General features: G+C 34.6%; 1 protein-coding gene across 1 annotated transcript in view; it reads left to right on the forward strand.

Moving 5' to 3' along the window:
• Window positions 1-17571, forward strand: part of LOC119640783 (coiled-coil domain-containing protein lobo) — a 93074-nt gene extending 75503 nt beyond the window's left edge. The window contains exons 3-9 of the mRNA XM_038039007.1: window positions 9586-9945; window positions 10749-11451; window positions 12314-12492; window positions 15328-15540; window positions 15627-15848; window positions 17016-17207; window positions 17278-17571. Of these exons, the coding sequence (XP_037894935.1) occupies window positions 9586-9945; window positions 10749-11451; window positions 12314-12492; window positions 15328-15540; window positions 15627-15848; window positions 17016-17207; window positions 17278-17571 (2163 nt within the window). The remainder of the gene's footprint in view (window positions 1-9585; window positions 9946-10748; window positions 11452-12313; window positions 12493-15327; window positions 15541-15626; window positions 15849-17015; window positions 17208-17277) is intronic.
• The last annotated feature ends 5586 nt before the right edge of the window (window positions 17572-23157 follow it).

Here is a 23157-nt window from a genome sequence, read left to right on the forward strand (position 1 = left end):
ATACGAGAAGAATAAATGAACGAACTTCTACATAACATTCATCTTGTGTATGCATGCATTCATATATGAGTTCGTACGTAGTCATGTGTCCATGTTTTGGTCTTTAGAACGAAAGGATAACACATATGCGAATATATGCATCAGCCACAACAGCAGCAAGCAGGCAAGCAAGCAAGCAAGTAGGAGCAGCAGCAATGGCAACAGCAACAACATAATACATACGTAAGTGAATGAGTTAATGCAGGGAATGCTTGTTGTGCCCAGGCAGACTTTCGTATACATGCATGAGCTTATTTCTTGCAGACAGGCTGACTGACTGACAGATCGTCTGTCATACTGGCTAGCATTATATAGCATATTTCGATGTTATTATTGTTGTTGGTGTTTGCTATTGCTGTCTCATATTTGTTGTTACAGTAGTGAAGAAGCAAATCTAAGACATCAAAGCCTGGCAAGTGAAGTCCCAGGACAAATGTTCTGTTATGTTCGTAATGCCTAAGAATACATTAGAATGTTGGTTGGTTGGTTGGTTGGTTGGTTGGTTGGTTGGTCAGTTGGTAATACACACAGACGCAGGGAATTCATATGCTTTTTCATCTTCTTTTTCTTCTTCTTCTTCGTTTTCTTGATGCTGTTCTGTTCTTCTTCGTCTATTTCCTTTACATCTTATAGTCCAGTGACTAGTGTGGTCCATGTAGGTATGCATGTATATACATTCAAATTCTCATGCATATGCATATGAATATTCTTAAACACCCAATGCTTACTTACTTACACATTTAGATATATGTGTTTGTGTGAGTCTATGTATGTGCTTGTTCAATGGAGTTAGAGTAGAACGACACAAGTTGGCATAATTCATTTATGTTTTGGAAAATATACATATCTACGCAAGTATGAGAAGAGCTTGCTTGGCTAAGAGCTGCATGAATAATAACAACAAACAAACAAACAAACATATAAGACTTACTTGTATTATACGAATGGTCAGTCTGCCGATATGTAGATATATGAAACTATATTGTATCTGGCATCCTTTAGAGGTAATGATGACTACAGCAACTTTCTTACATACGTTTATATATTTATATAAATGCTTGTATGCATATGCACGTAGAAAACATTGTTAGGCTATTGTTTCCCATTAGTTGGAAAAGTTTGTCTTCGATTTAAACATCATCGTCGTCGTCGTCGTCGTCATCGTCATTGTCTTCGTTTTTCTCACCACAAGGCTCAAGTTTTGCATCTTTATCTTACTGACCACCGTTTCATATACGAACGTGTACATGTATGTATGTGTGTATGTGTGTATGTGTGCATGAGCTTATATATGTATATATGCAAATAGTTATATATGCACACATATAAACGAACGCGTCTGCAAATTCATTAGTTTTGTCAAGATGGTGTAAGGCAAGGAGCTGCGCTCCACTTAGGTTAGGTCATTGGTATAAAACAGAAACCGTATGCAGTGCATTTCTTTATCTAATAGATTTCACAATCTAACTACGGCGGCAAGTTAGACTAGAACTCTGACTTGGAATAGTATGTATGGTTTCGTAGCTTGGGTTGATTCGTTGCCATTTGCACATACGCACGCATATACGCTGTGTGTGGCCATTTTGCCACTCAATACACTACTCCTCCCTTTTTAGCATTTATTAAAAGTATTCTTTCGTGGTTTTTACCTACATGGTATACATACAACCACACTATACTTTTAAATATATATACAATATATATCTATACAGTGAGAGAGAGATAGAGAGAGAGAGAGATAGAGAGGGAGAGAGAGAAGACGGCAAAGTTTACAGTGAGGAAAGGAAAACATTTCGTTGACTGCTGTGTTAGTTGCTTGGTCGGTTAACTGGCTGGTCAAGTTGCTTTTAGTTGGGCTGGGGCTAGTATGGAAGTTAGTTTCCACATTACCTTCAAGTATTCTTATAAATGCGGGTCTACGCTTATATACAAATTCATATTTATATATGTATATATACGAATGCACAAATACATATATGTACAAAGTACATACATAAATGTATATATATATATATATATATATATATATACATATATATATATATACACATACGTACATACGTATTTATATCATCAACTCTTCTTGCCTAAATATGCAGATACAGATGCGGATGTTGATAAAGATGATGCTTTTCATTGTTGCAACGCAACATCATTCATGTAATGTATGGAGAAATTTACTTTCTAACAATATAAAACGAGCTGTTTAACAGGAGCAACAGCAACGCGATTGTTTCAGATTTACTAAGCACACACACAGACATTAGAAAGATTTTATGGAATTTATTAGTTTCTTTCTCCTTTTTCTTTGTTCGAATTAAGTATCCTTTACAAAATTTCCAAATTTCAAACCACTTCCTCTTGTTACCCAATGTTAAGAATGCAAATATATTACAAATCTTAAGGAATCAGACCAAAATATCAAATATTTCTATCGAACATTAAAGGAAATATGTGTACAAGCTTAATATAGAATCGTGCAAAAAAAGATTGTACCGCGCAACAAAAGATTACGTCTATTTACATCCTCTTTAGGACTAATAAGCCTCTATTAGAGGTTTTTTGGTTGCTTGCGTTGACGTGCAAAAAGACTTGGAACATTTACAATCTGGTCTTTATTAACAACAAATATACATTTCAACGTAGTTTGTATAAATGAGGACTCCTTAAAACCACATTTCATAAAATCGCTTATCATTTCGATACAACTGCCGTAGTTAAGCGCGTATTCAAGTAGTTACGTGTCGTCGACTGAAGAAATTACTGTGGTGGAAAATCCTAGAATTCATAAGCAGCATGCTCTGACTTCTGCTCGCAAATGTAGCCGATGCATGGGCCTAACAATTGTGCATCACACGCCCAAATGATTTGAACTTTTTTTGTCTAATACGATTTTTAGCTATGGAATTGATTTTGCCAATTTTAATATGGCTTATGGTTTTTACATTCAAAAGCTATTTTGGAGGCAAAGGGTATGTTGCATATTCAAGCATATTTAAAGGATATTATTTCCCCTCATATGTAGTTGTCACAGATTCGGGACTTTTGCTTTAAACAACTTAATATTTAACCGTCGCTACTGCATTTCCATATCTCCCAAAACTCTGTCAATTGAATCGACTTTCAACTAAAATCTTTTTATCAATTCTTCTTGACGACACTAGTTCAGAAAATTGTGTAGATGTTGTATGCTATCCAAGTTTACAACCCTCGGACTGGAGAAGAACGAAAGAAAGGCTTTATATATTATATACCTACAGCTAAGTGACAGTGCTAACTACAATTGTTGTTGCAACAATGCGTGCAAGAAATCTCTTATACGTATTTGTGATTCCAAATGTAAATTCTAATTGAAAGTAACAGGTGAGCTTATATGATAGTTTTTCTACTTTCATATATGTTTTCCTACCCGACATGCAGCCTGTCCAGGGTTTATATTAAGGAATTTACCTTGGCTAAGTCAGTTAATACTTACACACACGACCGTGAAAGTCAAGCATGTCCAAACCGCGGCCCGGTAATTTTAATTTAATTTCACGCAAATCAGTGATATCTTTTCTGTTGGCTTGTTGTTGTGCTTTGTAGAAACTTCTTTATACGAATATTAGCAATTTATTCAGCAAGTTGGGAAGTTATATTTATTATCACAAAGCAATACATCAGAATAAATGCTTTGTTACTTCGTACCTTGTGGAGGTATTTTAATGCCTTCAAGAAATATTTAGAACAGATTTTCGATTAATTTCTTTAAAATTTGCTTTCATGCTTCATGTTAATGTTATTGTATTTGTAGACAAACTGAAGGTATATATAAAAGAAATTTGTGACATCTTCGGTAAACATTTAATCGAATTTGTGAGGCCTAAATTCTATAAAAGATATCTACGCTGTGATTAAGGTTTTCACAACTGTTTGGAAGTTACCTTACAACTACTTAGAAATCGAATATATAGATAGAGCTTCTTCTTGGCAATTAAAAATTGCATTATTCGAAAGATATAACTATAAATCACTCGAATCAACTGTGTTGAAGAAACGACGGTAAACGAATTTAGAAAATTGACCTTTGACCTTTCTTATTAAGACTTGAAGTGCATTTAAGGGCACAGGTTTATGCGACACATGCGAAAATATGCGGTCTTGAAACACGAATCAACATTTTCGGAGCCGTTTCGTTGCAATGTAATCACTTTTTCCTCCAAATTCTCTCATTGAATATATTTTGATTAATGCTTTCCTCAATATCATTGAAATTTTATTGGCCCGATAAAGACGTGCAGTTTGATACAGCTGGTCTAAGTAAATATGATAAAAAATAATAATTTCTTTAAATGTCCATGCGCCATGCATACAAGCGTATTGTACGGGACAGTACAAAGCATAAGCAACGCATATTTGCATAATCTCTTGAATATCTTTGTATCGTGTGACAACAATTACTCTTGCATAGGTATGCCTACAACTAGCTATGAAGGTATTTTGTAGTTTTTTCTTTTCCCCTGAGGTACGAAAATAAAATTCTTTTCAAAAAGTTTTTTCTCCTTTTTTCCAATAATTGAATTTTTAGAAAATAATATCTTCGAAAAAAAAAGTTGTTAAAAGATTTAAAAAGTAATACAAAAAAAAAATTAAATTAATTTTCTTCAAGTTTCTCTGCGTTCATCAAACAATCAAAATAAAATTTTAATTAAATAAATTAAACAAAAAAAGTTATATTGCTCTTGCGGTGTATCTTTAGAATTCAACACTTGTAATTAATGTATAAAACTTATAAAATATTCTGTTAATATATGACATGTGAATGTGTTGTGTCAGTCCACTTGTTAAGAATCGTTTGTGCTAACGAAGTGTTTGCAACGCGTTCAACATCTTCATATACGTCATTCACTCAAATTTTTTTGCCTTTACTGGGTATATGAAGCAGATGAGAGAAGACCTTCCGTGAAGCCTTAATGGGTTTGAAGTTCAATATTTGCACGAAGTTTCAGATGAATACCCGCAAAGAATTGTTTCACAGCGCCTACGATTTTTACCTATTGTGGACATGATTGTAGCGACATTGCTTTTTAAAAGCTTGCTTTGTGGCCATCGCCTACAGAAAACATTAACCAACTATTTATAACAATTCTTCCATCTTTATCCCTGACAACCAACTAAAAGAATGTTTGTCCAATTTCCACTTTCTACTATTATTTGCAAACAAGCGCACGGGTCAACAAGCAAACTGGTCAACAAGCGATCTAATGAACTATTGATCCATTGGACAACGACGAAAAGTTAAATCAACGCGGAATGGAATATTTTTACATCTTATATGGTCTCTCACCTGCGTGTTTCTATATCTAACACACTGAAGGGCAAATCTAAATCTCCATCACTGAAGGATGGGGTATAAAATTTTCATTTTGTTTGTTTTCATCTGTTTGAACGCAGCTCCGCCGTATATCTTAACAAAAATTTGTGTGTTTTTGCTCGTTACTCAGAAATTATAAAAGATTGAAGACTAGTATTTTCCACATTCATCCTATTCTCTAGGTACAAAAATTGAAAAAATCGGCCATGCCCACACAAAGTGATTAAATTTTCTTCTTTTTCTTCACATTTTTGAGGTTTAACGCTCATTTATCATAAGGCGAACAAGACAAAACTTTTAAAACTATTTTGTACATTCCTTAAATGAACATATATTATCCGCGTAAAAATGGGTCATTTCTAAAATGCATATGGTAGACACCACCACCTGGTGGATTCATTGTTTTAAATAATACCAGCGATATGGGTATCAAATATTAGAACTTGGAGAGTAGAATGCAAAAAGCGTAGTGGTGAGCATGGATTCGCCCCTCGCAGAATACAATTTTCTTACTTGTTTTATTTTTAATTCATAACGAGAGGGGCTTGCTTGTTGATGCTTCGCTGCTGTGCTTGTCGAATTCTGGGAAAAAACGGGATGTGTCAACTGACATGCTCTTACCGCTCTTCAACGGATTAAAAAATGCCTTATTCGGAGTTCTTTTTTTACTCCAGAACTCGCTGAGTACTTATACTAATCGGACTGTTGTCCGCTCATTTCGAAAAATAATAGCAAAGTAATATGTTTTTTCAATATCCTTCAAACAACGAACATGTTTTGTTCCTTCAATTCTAAAATAGTGATGTGGCTGATATGGTATTTGACCAAGACACCTTTTGCTATGTGCAACGACCACGAATCTTATTGTAGGGAATATTTTCATACGCTTCATGACGTGGTGAATTACTGTGCTTAAGTGCCTATCTTCTACATGAGGTGATTCACCGAGTTTTGCTATGTGATCCATCTGTAGTCCACTTTTTCTGTCGTAGAATAACAGCAATATAATATGACCTCTTCCTGGGACGATTGCGTACTCCACACATATTACCAACTACGCTGATATTGTCTGCTCTTCATGCTGGTTAAATAGTACTTACTAAGCAACAATTTGCTGCTCTTTTCTTTTGTTCTCGAAACACAACGTCAGCTTGCTTCTTCCTATTTCCATGACTGTTGATATGTTTCTTTCCGCCACCACGGTCGACGACAACAACTTTTCACGAGAGGCAAAGAAGAAGTTTTTTTTTCCTGAAACATCTTGTTCTATCTAAATATCATCACCTTTCTTTAACCGTTTTATAAAAGTCTTGGCAAAGGGGTTGTCACACACTTCGGTGTTTTAGAACAATAAGGGAACTGTGGGAAAACTCTTCTCTCCTTGACTCTTCTGCATCCTTGTGGTAGAGCGCTAACAAACCTCTACAGCGTTCTCATACTTTCTTCGTACGGGTGTTGGAAATGCATGTCACCTACCTCTGACTGACGTGATCTACAAAAAACTTCAATCCTTTCTTTCTTGGAAAAACGAGAATTGAATGTAACTTCTCGCCAAGAAGAATTTTCTTCAAGACCGTACCATAGGCGAAATGATTGCGTACTTGCCGGGATCAACTTAATCCAATAGTTGCATCATTAAACCGAAGGAAAATATTATTGACATTTGTTTAACGCATTAATCACTGCTAGCTGTCAACGTTTTCGCTACCTACACACTTTAACATGAAAATTCGTGGCATATGCAAAACGAGCAGTGAACGAAAGATAAACTGAATCATGAAAATAGGAGAAACGAAAGAAATTTATTTAAGAGAGCACCGGATTAGACGAGAAAATCAATCTTTGTTATTAACATTAAGAAAGGTTTAAAATGCCTCTTAAGGATGGCAGAAAACTTTCTTTCTGCAACAACTACATTAGTAATATGTGCAGTTGACAAAAAAAAGCAAAACTTATACATAACATTAGTGTGTTTGTGTTCAATTTTGAACTTGAATGGTTGGGAAAAAAACTTTAAATTTCCTAAAATCTTTATAAATGTCGATTGGTTTGCTTGTTTATGCTGTACGTTCGTTCGTTCGTACATTCGTTCGTTTGTTTGTTTATTTATTCGTTCCCTTTCTGTCAGGGTATGAGTTGTGCTTACATTTCAAAAGTTAATAACCAAAGTTCCGAAAAAATGAAATGCAAAGAATGAAATAAAAAATAGAAAATGAATCTGGACAAAGGTTCAAAAGAAACGCTTTGATGTTCACAAGGACAAAGATATTTCAGGCGCAAGAACCACGTAGAGAAATAGAACAAATGCACCAACAACATAACAACTAAATATAGAAAAAATATATATATTCTTCTTCTTTTTTTTATTGTAAAAAAAAAAAACATATTGTGATGAAAGCCTAAAAAAATATAACAACAGAAGCATTGACATGTACAGACGTGAATACAACTATTTTGCATATGGTTTTGTAAGTGTATATGTATATATAGAATATATCTGTACACTTCTAGATCCCGTAGTTATCCTTGTGTACAATTTTTTCTATTCTGATAATAGTTATTGTTTTTTTTAGAATACGTATCGTAAAAGTATTATGTGTGCATACTTTTAAGAGCGTAGCACACAATAACAACAACAGCAAGAAAATAAATAGTTATGCTGCAGATATAGACGTTAATGCTCTGAAAAAAGTGCCAGGAATGGTAAATTGCAGGCCAACTATTAAAACTTGCATACAAATTTTTCAGACTCAATAGCACCCTAATATAAGAGACTTACGATATTTCCGAACTGAGTCTTAGAATTTTGCCAGGATCATCTTTAGTTGCTCGGTTGGCTGGCCTTCGGTCGCGCCAAACGATGTAACGATTGTTTTTTACGTACTGTAGTAGTCTAGGAGTTCGGAAAACGAAAAAGCCGGCTGGAGTTCCATTAGAAAGGCGGCGCATAGCGTATGCACAAAGATTAGCAAAGCTATTACACCTCCCGGCGATTAAATAGTTTTAAAGTAATAAAAAAAAAAAGAAGAGTTCTTCGCAAAGAAAAGAACAACAACGCTTTTCATACCCAAAACTTTTTCGGTTTTAAGTCGCGGCTTTGTAAAATCTAATAAACGCATTCTTTCAAAATATAGGTACTTAAGCCGTTTCTTCAAGTCACACACGAGTCAAAGCAGTTTTTTTCCTTAAGCCTTCCCTTTCATCTTTCGCTCTTGATTTTTGACACTGCAAACAAAATTTTAATTCGTTGAAGGCGCTTTTCGAATAGAAACTGATCAGCAAAAGGTCTCATCGATACTTTTAAGTCCGTTATGAACTTGCAACTAAAAACAAACTTTTTCTACAGATGTTGCATAGTTAATAAGACGCGCCTTGCCTGCAGATGGTTCCAGGGTCGAATCTTGCACAAATGTGAAGTTTGAATACAAAATTCCCGTTATTTTATTGACAGCGCATTAAAATAATAGCAGATCTTATCTTCTATATGTTGAAGCTTTTTTCACAATATTTTTTTTTTAGCCGTCGAATGAAAATTTCTTTGTCTTAAAAACTCTTCGTGTTGTTTTTATTTTTCTTTTTTTTGTATTTTTTCCTATTTTTTGCTCCTTTCTCTGCTTTTGATAGTGATTGCTTTTGTTCTGCCAATAGTATGCAAAAAAAAAAAAGAAAAAAAAGAACGAAATAAATTTTAGAGAAAAGGAATATATATTTTTTTTCCAACTAAACAACGAATGGACACAAGAAGAAAAGTAACAACAACAACAACAACACTACATTACATGGGATTGCAATCATCTACATATTACCATTGCAGCTAAAGCAAAAGGACAAGAACAAGAAGAAGAAGAAATGGTACACACATGGATAGACATCGTCTCACACAAAGGGTACATCTTGCAGAGCTAAATGAAAATAGAAAAAATAAAAAATAGAGAAATAGCAACAAAAACATGGTACATCAAACATTATCTCATCATCATGTTGCCTCCAGAGAAATGTCTCCATTTTCGAAATACAATTTATTGATTTTTACAGAGCATATATATATATATATATATAAATATATGTGTGGAATAATAATAAAAAAACAAATGCAACAGTATTTACGCATGTATGCATATTTACATATATATTGACATGAAAATATAAAATATACCCGTTAATTTTTCTCTGTGTTGTTAATTAACTTTCAGCCCACACGCTTAATATCGCCGGCATCGTTACTGAGACGACGTCAAGGCAACAGTTTCGAGATGGCTACACTTTTATGCAGTATGCTATTAGGTGCCGGTTTTCAGGCATTTGTCGTATCTGGAGTGGCGCGAGCCGAGACCGTTGAATGCGATCTGCGTGAGAAACCGTATCCCTATCAAATGCCCCCTCCAAAAGTTGAGGAAGAGCAAAAAGCAAAACCGACTACTGGTTCGAAATACAAGCTACGACCATTGCCGGACTTAAGGAGTCATTTGGAAGAGAATATGGCCGAGCTGTTAATGCAAAAGGAAGCGGAGGAACAAAAAATAAAAGATGAGGCTTTACAACGCACACTAGAGGTTAATGAAAATTAAAATGAGAAAGAATTTTTCACGTAGGGGTTAAAAATAACTACGTCAAAAGCATACTATAAAATTTATTTTGTGGTTTCAATGGCATTTGGTGGTCTTTGATCCAAAAGTAACCTCCAGAAAAGGATTTGCATTGACAGCCATGCAGTTTTCTCTGTACAGATTGGAGATCACGTCCATAAGGCTTCGGCCTGTCGATAGAGCGCTTGGGCTAAACGTCGCCATCGCTAAAAATAGTTTTGTTCGAGCAGCCTTCATGCTTCTCTGTAAAAGTCGCTCATAAAACGCTCTTCCTCAACGGAAGACATCTTAAGGCAAAATAAGCTTAAGTGAAATGATTTCATAATGAAAACCTGCACCTTCCTCTATATAAATTAGAGATCATTTTCAGTAATTAGGTTGGGTATAATCGCCATTCACTACTTAAGTGAAGAGAGGCGGACGCTCAGAGTTTTTGAACGAAGTAACCCACCACCATTCTTGTTTACCGATTCAACGCTGTGTTCACTTCTTCTGAATTCTATTCACCTGAGAGAGGTTTATAAAGTGTACAAAACTATTCCAAATTGCATTAGCGAAAAGTAGTACGAGTTTTCGAAATTCCTGCCGGTGTCCGAACCATTATAGTTCATAGCTAAATAAAACTCTGTGATATAATTTTGAAGCGAGAAAATTTAGACAAAAGTTAAAATAAACGACATGCCATGTGTCCTCTGTAGAAGGCGTACTTATGAAGGAACCCTGTATGAATTGTAATAAAACTTGAGAATATAACTGAAATCAATTTTCAGGAATTAGAATTACAACCCGTCGACAAATATCACTTTCGTAGATCTCATGCTTGGGTTGTCGTTCTCGATAACGCTCCTTGGGTTACCGTCAAGGCTGTTCACAAAACTGATGCTAGTCCAAAAATGCTTGCGGCACGTTTTTTCGAACCATCGACCGGCTTCATCTGCGAAACCCATTGCAAGCAATATATTTTAATCGATAGTGTATGGAATCAATATAATTATTATGTTAATAAACAAGAATATCAACGATTAAGCGAAATACGTTGGGACTTGCGGGATACGACGGATTGGGAGCACATTTTACCTGGCGAGCCGCCAGAAATGCGCACTTATGTCGTATATTCTGATGAAAATCTGGCCGATTTAGTGCATCCTATTCAAGACGAACACCATTTAGATACTATACGGTCATGGGTTATGAAATTGCATATCGGTGCGAAAGAGTTTGAGGAACGTTTTCCCAAACTTGAAAAAACTGTTTATTATCAGAAAGCCAAACATGAACGTTACTCTCCGTACTCGCAACGAACTGGCAAAGTTATGCAATTAACTTTATACTCAGATGATGAATACAATCAACCAACTGAACATTGGGAATTCTTTGAAAATCGCACTGACAAACTCATATCTATCAAATATAATTATGAGACATCGCAAACTGAAGAAAACTTTGCCATCGGACGTAATGACAGTTTGAAAGGTGTGCATGCATACTCTGCAAATGTGTTAAATTTGTGTAAAAAGGGAAAAAATTCAATTTTATTTTTTATTTATTTATTTATTTTTATATCTACTGCTGTAACATGGGGGTAAACTCATTTTGTTTATTTTCCAAAATATATGTAACATCCAAAAAGAAGCTTTAGAGGGCCTATAAAGCATATGTATCCGTGATCATTATGAAATTCTGAGTTGATTTGGCCATGTACGTCCGTCTGTGCGTGTTTGGTACTCTTCTGGTCGCAAAAATGAAGATATCGACTGCAAGTTAGTTAGAAACATTGGAAGTTTCCGCACGCTGGTTTGTATTGAAATTGGACCAAATTAGTCGGAGCAAAAGCACGCAATTGAGCGTAAACTGAACGTAGTTCAATGTTTATTAACAAAAGTCTTAAGACTTTTGCTCGTTCCTCGGAAATTATTAAAGCTAGAACGTTGAAATTTTTTACATTTGCTTTAGGAGTCACTTTACACTTTAGGCCCAAAAAGTGAAACCAATCGTCCGGGTTCACATAAAGTTACGAATAATTTAAGTAAATTTTCTTCACCTTGTTGGGGGTTAAGGCTTATTTATCATAAGGCAAACACGACAAAACGTTTAAAACTATGTGTTGTACACTCCGCAAATGATATTCGATAATATTATCTGCCTAAAAATGATTTAATTTTAAAATGAATATGATCGACACCGCAGCTAATTTTTCCTTAATAATACTATAAAAGAACTTGGACAGTACAGTGCGAAAAGCGTAGAGGTGGGCATGCGAGATTCGGCCGCCGCCGAATATAACTTTCTTACTTGTTTTTTATTTATTTATTTTTTTCTTGGTTTTTCCTTTTAGCCATGTATTACAGTGATAAACATAGAGGCAAAGAATTGTATTTTTACTCCGCACCTCGCTTAGATTCTCTGTATTACCTAAGAATCGAAACGGATTCCGTAACGTTGCAATACAAGGAACGCAGTGATTTCTGTTATTATCAGTTATTCGAGCTTAAAGCAAATTCCAACTTTTTAAAGGTACTTTTCTAAACTTTTATGTTTATTTATGTTTACATTTGTAGGGAAAACTGAATGAACATTTTATCGAAATATGTGGGTGAAGAACTATGAACGGATCGTAGAATGGATCAACAGGAATTAACGAATTGGAATGCATTTATTCTGCAATATATTTCAATTTATATTTACCTCATTCTTTAGGAATTTCAAAGCATTCATCTGAAAAATATGCTAAAGCTTTGTAATTGGGCAAAAAGCAATTAGAACGCAAAAGTTGTTTTGAAGTTTGAAAAGAGATAAAAGGCCAGAGGCGGATGAAATGTGATATGCGACAACAATAACATTACATTCTTACTATTGATAAGGCCGAAAGGGGTGATATATAATTATCTTAGTTTCTGTATTAGTTTATATTAAGCTTCCTTCTTGCTGCACTACGTTGCCTCGGAAACATTGCAACGGCTTTGAGTTTTGATCGTCGTTTCTGTTTTAAGTTCTGATTAACTGAATTAACTGAACTGATTAGCACCCTCAGATTCAACTTCTATTTATTTACGACAAGGGAGTTTGATTATCACGACTGTTTATTAGTGGATTCGATATCATAATTGATCCCCTCCCTTCTTCCACAAATTAATTAGTAGACAACTTTAAATTAAAGGAATAACAGAAAATATATTTCCTCTGTCCAGTGAAACGGAAGGCTTGCAACGAAAAACGCAACGCAAAGTGCGACGCAATCTTTGTGGCCTTCAGTAAAATAAAAACTCACCTTTTTCGACGAAATAAGTTCAACTCAACCATTGTGTTGTAGTAACAGATATACAAAACGAGTTCACTGCAATCAATACTAGCCCCAGGCATATTATAATTACATAAAACTTTTCTTGCTATCGGCAGAGTAACTGGACAAAATAGATCATATTAGTGTAATAAATAACAAACGAGGAACGGTTATGACCGAATCTTTTACCCCAATCACTGTTATCTTAAAAAAACTCTCCAGAAAACCGCTCTCTAATATGGGGTGGGCGCGGCTAATTTTTTCTATTTTCAGAATACAAGTAAAAATTTATATGGTGTATGTGTTGCACTTTATGAGTAATAAGTAGTAAACCCGGCAAGCAAATGTATTCGCAATTTTTGTTGCATAAGCGTGTGGGCGTTGCAGGTGTGTCCTTTAACCCGTTTAGGCCATTTCCAAATTCGTTTCCCAATTTGTAATATCTTTACTTTACCATATCACCGGTACTACATAGTTGGCCAGGCGCATTGATGGACAAACGAAGCAACTACCACGCAAACATGCTAAGGAGCTTTCCGAATTTGAAAGTGGCCAAAAATGTATATACTTTATGGGGTTGTGTATGCTATCTCTTGTACGTTTCAAAAAGTGTTGAAAAAAATATAATTTTGTTGCACTATTAAACTTGCTGGGCATGGTCAATTTTTCTCTTAATAGTCTTAAACTGTTTTACTGTAAACAGACTACCATACGTAGCTCAAGTGATTTTGATGTCGCGAATTAGGAGAAATTTAATATTTTAGAGCAGATGACGAACTCTCCTAACTAACCGTGATCGGTTACGAGCTGTTAGGTAACCTTAATAAGCCCGCCCAATTTATGCTCGCAACCCTCAAACCCAGGCGGATTCTTCGCACCAAATCTTATGAATTATATCAATTAATAAAAACTCTTTTTTTTCTCATAGAACAAACAAAAATTCGAATAATACTTATAGGCTTCCTCCAATACAACCACCACTGTTTTACAATTTTGCAAATTCTTTGCAATATAAGAATGAGTAGAATGTTTTATATTTTTTAAAATTCTAGAAGCACTAAATTCGTAATTAGTTTAGTCTAAGAAGAATTTAAATATGAATAGGAGCTTGAAAGTTCAAATATCAGTCCAATTAAGTTTTAGGTACTATTGACATAGATTTTACTTACGAAATGTTAAAAATTTTCAACATCAGAAAAGTGAATGCAATGTTTTAAAGAATTAGTGTTTTTATATAAATTTATTGTTTACGCGACTTCGTTTTTATATCCTACACCACTTGTGGTACGAAATATGTTAAGTTTGCGCGGACGGATGTAACGCGCAGAAAGGCTTAAGATAGATCCAGCTTTTATTATATAAATCGATCCAGAAAATGAACTAAGCCTGTCTGTCAGTCTATCCGTCTGCTGTCTGTCCGTGTAAGTTTGTGTTCAAGCTATACGCCGCAATTCGTAAGATATTCTCATGAAATTTGGTACAATGATGTGTTTTGGCCCAATGACGAACACTATTCGAAATGATTTGGGTCGATCCATTTCTTCGATCACTACTTATAAAGTGGAGCATTTTGGAAAGTCGTTACATGGATGAAATTGCAATTTGGAAAATGTCTTGTCAAAAATACCTTTATAGGACAGAAAAGTCTAAATTTTATTAAGTTATGATGAAAATTAACTCATAAAGGCAATTTTATATAAAAATTAACTCTACCAAATTTGGACCACGTACGCCGATTTTTGTATCTTACCCTATTTAAGGATTTTCCCGCAAATTTGCCTTCTTTAGGGCGCTGTATTTTGAACTTACCGACCCACAATTTTTTGAGCCTCCTGGGCACAACCATTCTTACGGAAAGTAAGCCTTTATTTGCAAACAGATGTAATTTTTCATATAGAGCTTCATAATAATAAGTTCGTGTAAAAGCAGGGTACCGCAGAGTAATTTTTGTGTTCTACGGCAAACATATGAATTGTCTTAGACAACATTGGGTATGGTATTTAAAAGTCAGCCTAGCCCGACTACAATGTTTTCCGTTGTATTAAAAAAAACATATTCTTTTTTTATAGAAAATTGTTGAGAAATTCCATCGCAATCATAATTTACCCGCCGATAAGGATATAGCTGTGCGATCATTTTTATTGTTGTCGCATAAAATTACATTAAAATTTCATTATGCTCGTGGTGCTCTAACAGCATCCACATGTGAATTTACGAAACCGCCCAAGCCGGATTACGGTCAAGAAATTGTATTCGATTTGAGTTTAGTGAAACTCTATAAGGTAGGTAGTATATATAAAATTTTTAATGCTAGGAAAAGAAAGTATTTTAATTAAAGGCAATAAATTGTTTGTAAATATCACATAAGGCTAACGCCGCTGATCCTGATCCTACGCAATTGGAAGTCTACCGACTAATGCTGGCTCAACTGAATTATGAAGAAAAAATCATAAAGCAATTTGAAAAGATTGTAGAAGAAAATAATCAAATATTGGATCAGCGTAGATTTGAGCATGAGAATCCTGTATTAACATTTTGTATATTTGATGGTTTACGTAATGCTGCAGCCAGAAACAGTCGTCTAGAAAAGGTAAATAATATATGCATATGTTAATATATATATATATATATATATATGTATGCATAGGAAAGATTATGTGCATATTGAAAATCATCTCATTATATTTGAACTTATTATGGTTATGCACTTGTTGCATTTTTATTCAGTCACATTATGAATTTAATTTGAATTTCTCCCTCATTATGTACTTGCCTTTCGTACCTGCATATGTGTACACAAGCAAAAACAATCACAGACACCATTAACCTATAGACTAAAGGTGTAGATGTTGGTAAAGGAGTAGGTGTGCTTTCAACCATGTGCATGAACATACATACATATGTACACATACATAGTGCCTTGAGATATGCATTTACATATAATTAGTTGCCTTTGGTGTTGCATTAGCTGCATAAACAGACCTATATAATATGTATTATAAGTTTGTTATATCCATAAATATATATATGTAGAGATGTATAAAGAGTGTTTGTATATAAATACCTTATTATATATACTTATACGGTTTAATGATAGATTGAAAGTCAATGAAAGTGTTACATACATGCTCATACACGTTCGCATATATATATATATATAAACATTCCACAACATATATATATATAACATTTCACATTTATATACATTTAAATACATAATTATCTTACTTTAAGTATGTACACGTTCGTATTTTATGACCGAATATCACGTCAACTAATGTTTTCCTCATTACAATTGTGTCGATATAGTAAGTTTTGCTGACACACATATCCTATATATATATATATCTACATAGACGTATATATGTTCACTCATATAATTATATTTATACGACTTTATGGCTTAGTGTGCATTAGTGTTAGTGCGAGAGTGTGCATAACTGAAACTTCAACTTCATTAAAGTCAAACATACTCAAATAACTAATGAATCATGGGACCTTGAACTTTAATGAGCCAAAGAGTGCAATGACTCCTTAATTAACTCGTTGACATACATAATCAGACATTTAAGCAAATAAGCAATAGAAATTTATTCAACATACATACGCAGCGACACCTACAAACCAACAATAATAACATGAACAGCAATAATTGTTTGATTATAATTAAATTTCCTGATTAAAATACAAAGTGCATTAAATTTCTATAAATTTATTCACGTTAAGAAAGTGTTTTATTTCTTTTCTTTTTACATAGAAAGAGAAAGAAGACGCTTACAAACGTGATGTGCAAACGAAACCGGCCGATTTTTTGGCTCCTTACTTGGTCATATATAAAAATCGCGCCTTAACCTACGACGAATCATGGGCTGCGTATAAAGCATGCTTAAGCGATTTAAAATCACGCTTCGTTTTTCTACTCAACGATCTTCAACGTCAATACGAGGATGTAAGTTTTTTAATAGAATTTCTGTTTTCTTTTACTAAACTATTAAAAAAATATACACTTTGTTTAATAGCTAATAACCGAATCAAAATCATTGAAACGTTTCCTTAATAAATTTGAAAATCAATTCAATAATTTCGACTATGAACAATTGGTTCAAGAGGCAAAGCAGATTAATTTAAATAAACGTATGGTCCAGCAACGTTTGACAATAACGCATGAAGAAGCCCAGAAAAAATATGAGACAGTTAAGCAATCGCTAATAAATGATCCGCGTTTAAATTTGATTAAAGAGCAAGAAAAACCAAGTGAGAAGAGAACGTCGCGAAAATTACGCCGGGCCATTAAAAAAGTCACCACTGATTGAATTTAAAACCAATTATTTTTCTATCAATCTTTTTTTAATTTCTCTCTTTTTTATTTTGCTAATTACTTTTACTAATCTAAAATTCATTCTGATTAATACATCAATTTTTTATGAGAAAAAATAATTGCTTGCACATTACGAAATCTTGAAACAGCTATATTTTAAGGTAAGTTCATGTATGTGTGTGTGTGTGTGTGTATGTTCAAAATTTATGTGATCACTCATAAAGTAGAATTTATTAACACAACTTGACAGATTACCTCCTTTTGGTACATGCTCTGCACTATTCCGGAAAAATCATTAACAAGATAATGTGGCCAAAAGTATCCATTCCCAAAATACCGATCCCAAAGCGATAAACCACAGACAGATATATTGAGTCAGCGATCCTATACACATATATTCCTGATTAGTATCGAATTCGGCATAGGTCTCGATATGTTTGTGTGTCCATCTGTCCATTATAAGCCAAAATGTTGTATAAAACTGAAGGTTGTTGCCGAAATTTTTGAAAAGACGCCATTATTAGAAAAGGTACTCGCTTATTGAAACTTGCTTAGTAGTCTCCTTTCTAAGCAGTTAAATAACGAAGACCGTTGTTTTATTGTACAAGGTCAAACTTTTGCCAGGCAAAGCTAAAAATGTAAAATGTTCTATTCTCTCCTGGAATATGCTGCATATTAATATAAGAATGCTATGACGCAATAAACCTTGTTCAATTTACATTCAAGAACTGAGAGCTCTGCTCTACTGGTAATGCTAAGTAGCTTAACGGTTACCTCATCCGTTCATAACACTAGTCTGAAGAATTTATTTGCCTTGAATTACTATAAAGCAAAAATCTGTTCTACGACTCTTTAATATATTGTTATGAAATTCGGTTTTATAAGATAGGATATTGGATATTTTTTTCAAGAGAAATGCACTTCTCGTTTAGGGTAGAACTATTTACATTTTGCTTTGGCAGTACTCTCGACTTCTCAACTCTAATATCCTTTTTCGACTCAAATGTTCTTGTTCGACTGACTCTGCCTTCCACAAATAGTCTATTTATCCACATTTTCACGAGCATATTACTATTATCTAAGTTCATGGCTTCATTTTTAATCAAGAGGCGCCGCGTATTTGCATTTGGTTTTTCCCTCTCTAGGAAATTTATAATTTGGGAAAATCAATTATCCGGAATGAACTGGGTTTGGGATTACCGTAACAATATTATCGAAGCAATTCGATGGCATACTCGGTAATAGTGCGTGGGATCATCTGCAAATGTGCTTTGGTATCGAATGATGTCCTCAGGGCGGTAGTAATATAATTCTTTCGAAATTTATTCAGACAATGTGCTGTTCTGTCGTACCTTTGATTGCATCTTGAAGAAGGATCTCAAGGAAGTTATATAAGCTATAAGGAATGGCACTGTTATCTTACCTGGGGTTAACCCTATGCAGAGATCGCTTCCTAAGAAATTTGTTATTCCAGCAGTTCACTAAAATAATCTAGAGATTTCCGTTGCATTTCTATCCTAAAAGAACGGATACTCAATTCAATAGTTTCTTGACTTTTCTGTACCGTTTCGTATTCTGTAATTCACAAGTTTTCTCGTTTCTTCGTTCCACTCTTTCACTAGAGTCGTACTACTTTTCTTATCTGCTATGTTGTATAACTTTATACGATCGAATTCAATTATGTTCTTAGACGCATTTAGTCGCCGTTGTTACGTTCCGGCCGATATTCTACAAAAATTATCTCGTCTCTTGATGATTGAGGACTTTCTTTCTACAACACAGAGTTTTCTTATTATTCTTATCTACAAAAACAAGACGCTTGTGATTACTTGTACCACGCAAGATCAAATAACGAGGATACATCATTTCGCTACAACATTGGCGATCCGCTACCCTCTTACTTGAGCTCAATGGCATCCATATAATGCAATCTGTCCTGGAAACATTTCTATGAGTTTTTCGGCTTAATAGGTGCTCCTGTGCTTATAAATAACTTATCTAACTACCCTAAAATGCGCAATAATTTAGATGTGGAATCAAAATTGGAGGGAGTGAGTTAATAACACTTTTACGCTGAGGTTGTTTGAAGAAACTTTCATTTCATCGCATACGCTTTCATGCATCTTTGTGCTTTTGTGATAAATTAGTGGTCGATAATGCAACATTACTGTATGTTGTTCGGCTTGTTGCTCATCACAAAAATGACGCAGTCGTTCGTTGCAAATGACGGAAAAGAAAGAGTATATCGTAGGGGCAGATGAAAATACAATTTGCTTGTTCCGTGAATGGTGTTTTTTCACTTTTTTATTGTTTTTCATTTTCCCTTATTTGACTCTATGTTTATATATAGCCAAAAACCATATGTTTATAAGTTGAAATTAATCACTTAATGATATGAGTGCAACGCGAACTTTGATGATTTTAAGTGGAAGGATTGATTGAAATCAACAAAATTATCCTTGACGTACTTGTACTAAAAGCCTGCTCTTACAAAGGCCTTCTCCCTATAAACGCAAGATAAGTCAAAGCGAATTGATTTAAATACTTGTTTTCTTATTATTTCTTCGTAGCTTTTTTCCTCATAAGCATTGCATTGACTGAATAGACGGCGTACACAAAAAAAAAATCCTGTTATGTACAACATAGGTCGTCTACTTGATGTTGCATTGTACTTAAGTTGTTTTTGATCTGATATACGCGGTGTTCCTCTGTTTTTGGTAGATAAGCATAACAAAGATTCAAATTCGATAGGAGACTTTACTGAAACGATTGCCGGGAGAAATTTTCGTAAAAAAAAATTTCATGACCAATAGGTAATTTTTGTGTTTGAAAATCTACGATGTAATCTTCGAAGAAAACTGAATCTTCGAAACAAACGAAAATCTTGCGGAACCGTTGTACCTCTTATCCGAAACTATTTATTTATCCCTTCTTAATTGTGCTAAAATTTTGTACATTAAACGTCAGTGCAAATGCGTGCTAAAAGTTTTTACTGATCGCTGAACATACTATTCCATTATTAAATATTTAAGTTTATATTGAACGACCCAAAAATTTCGGAACATAACCTCTAAACTCTTCTGAAAGAATCTACAAAAGATTTTACAACAATAACTTTAAAAGAAACAAAGAGAATTGATTGCCTTTGACAGAAACACCGACCAGACGAATATCAAGCTTTAAGTTGGGATTATTTCGAAATTTAATAAAAGCTTCTTATCATCCTTCATTTGTGTTAAAAAAGGCTGAATGTCCATCCATCCCTCATTTCATTCTCAAGCGTAACATTAAATTGAAATGCTTTTATTGATTATTGAACCAACATCAGCACAGACAAACACTTCAACGTTCAAATACAATAGATTATACGATAACGAAACACACAGGTACTTACTTTCATATGAAATGTCTCTGCTTGCTTCCTATTCATCGATTTTGTGAAAAGGCGAAAATTTTCGCGAAAAAACCTATATGGTACAGACAGTGGCTTTTGTATATAGATGTATATGTATACGTTTATTGACAAAGGTTTTTATAACCACCCTCGTCTTTACCTTATAATATAAACCGTAAGAACTCTCCGATGGTTACTACTACAATGCCGTCAACGCAACGCAACCGCTGACTATGAGAGTATGAGGTATTACGGTAAATTCAGTCAATGACATGTGTGCGGTGGCTGAGCGAAATCCAGCTGGATGGCCGCCGTCACGAAATACAAAACAAAATAACATAAAAAAAAAGAACACAAAAATTGAACAAAACATCGCAACAAAAACATAGTCCACCTACTGCTGGAAGATACTTAAACAAAATCTAAAATGTGAATAAGAAAAACGAACCACTTGGCTGAATGACCATCAGAAAATTAAACCTCTACGTCGCTGCTGGCCAAGTTGCCTTTACTTGTTTCCATGATCACACAAACTACCATAGAATAGCAGCTTAACTCAGTGACAGGCTTTCGAAAATGTTGGTCGTCTTGAGCGAAAGTTTATTTTACGTCTCAAAAAGTGCCCACATTGTCACTTACATATATATGTATAGAAGCTCATGTCGCAGTATAGAGTATTTGTATTCATACATGCGTTCAAAAAATTAGTAGCGTCCTTAAAATAGGTGTAATCAACTGTCTGTTGAATTCATGCAACGAAATTTTAACAAATGGAGCACACATTCACATGGAAAGAATACACGAACCACACAGATAAATCGACGTCTTAACATTCGTAATAAGTATAAGTCGAGTGCAGCAATAGCCATTACTTAGACCAACAAGTTGAGCCATTTTGGTAACCTTGAACAACCCGAATGAGGCCGCTGTTTTTCGATAACAGCAAGACAAAAGGCTTTGATGCAAGCCTCTTGAGCGAAGACTTGAGCGAACTAATAATCTTCCATTTCATTTTAACCTTAGCAAGTTTAGTCTAATCTATTCCAATCTAGGTAGGTCTAGCGAAACTAGGGAACGTAAGGCCGCGTCCCAGATATTTTCAGTGATATTAGTAATCTTCGCCCTACTATTATTTTGAGCACATCTGTACAAACACATTTGCGCTGACACTTTTTGTACATATTTTTTAGAATTTTATATGCCATATGAAAATGGTGTTTTTAGCTAAAACACTGAATTTTTACTTGCTACATACATGTATACATATATATTTGTGCATGTATATGTGACTGAATAAGCAGAGATGAAACGGTGGAAAGACAAAAGCTAAAAGGGGTTTATTGTACACACATGACTTAACCGTGGATATAAGATGAAAACACGCGACGTGTATACTCAAACTCCGAGTCGACGGAATTTAACTTTGAAATTTGCTTGCCATACGTAAGCACATGCGGCGTAATTCGTAATTTCTCTGCCGCAACAGCAACAGCCCTTGCGTGGCGAAAAAACCTCCTATAATAATGTACAACAAAATAGAAATAGATTCGCGAACTGGACACTTACCGAAAATAAATAAAACAATCCAACAAGAAAGCCATGCTCGCTTTGCAACGAATTTTTAATACTCTTAGTCCTCAAGGTATTATGCGAAAATTATTGTCTTGGACTTTGTCTTCAAAGGAGGCGGCACCCTTTTCTTTTAACTTGAACTTTTTTACGGGGAATCCTTGTATCAACTTCCAACGGTCCACTTTCTTGTTCTTGTCGAGATCTGCCTTGAAGGCTTATCAAGTCGGCATTTAAATGCGTTTGGTGACTCAGTGTAGCAGGCTTCAGTTTTGCGTTTTGATCAACAGCCAAGGAAGCCACACAAGCACACAAGAGTGAGTACTCAGGGCTTGCGATCTGAAGTTGCCATGGTTGTCACAAACGTGAACGGGAATCTGGTAAACTTCCATCACATTCACCGGTCGTTGTAACATTAATAATGAATAAAGAGAAATTTAACTTAATACCTGAACGGTAAAGCATATGTAATGAAGTTATTCTGTAAAACTTTCTCGGTTATGCTCAAATTTTATTACTATCAGTAAGCGAGACAAATTTTTAGATCAACACGTTATCAAAAATATACAATTTCTTCCAGTGTATGTTTTAAGTACAGTTGTGCGCTAAACACAAATC

The sequence above is a fragment of the Glossina fuscipes genome, unplaced genomic scaffold (assembly GCF_014805625.2).
Source record: "Glossina fuscipes isolate IAEA_lab_2018 unplaced genomic scaffold, Yale_Gfus_2 128, whole genome shotgun sequence".
NCBI lineage: Eukaryota > Metazoa > Arthropoda > Insecta > Diptera > Glossinidae > Glossina > Glossina fuscipes.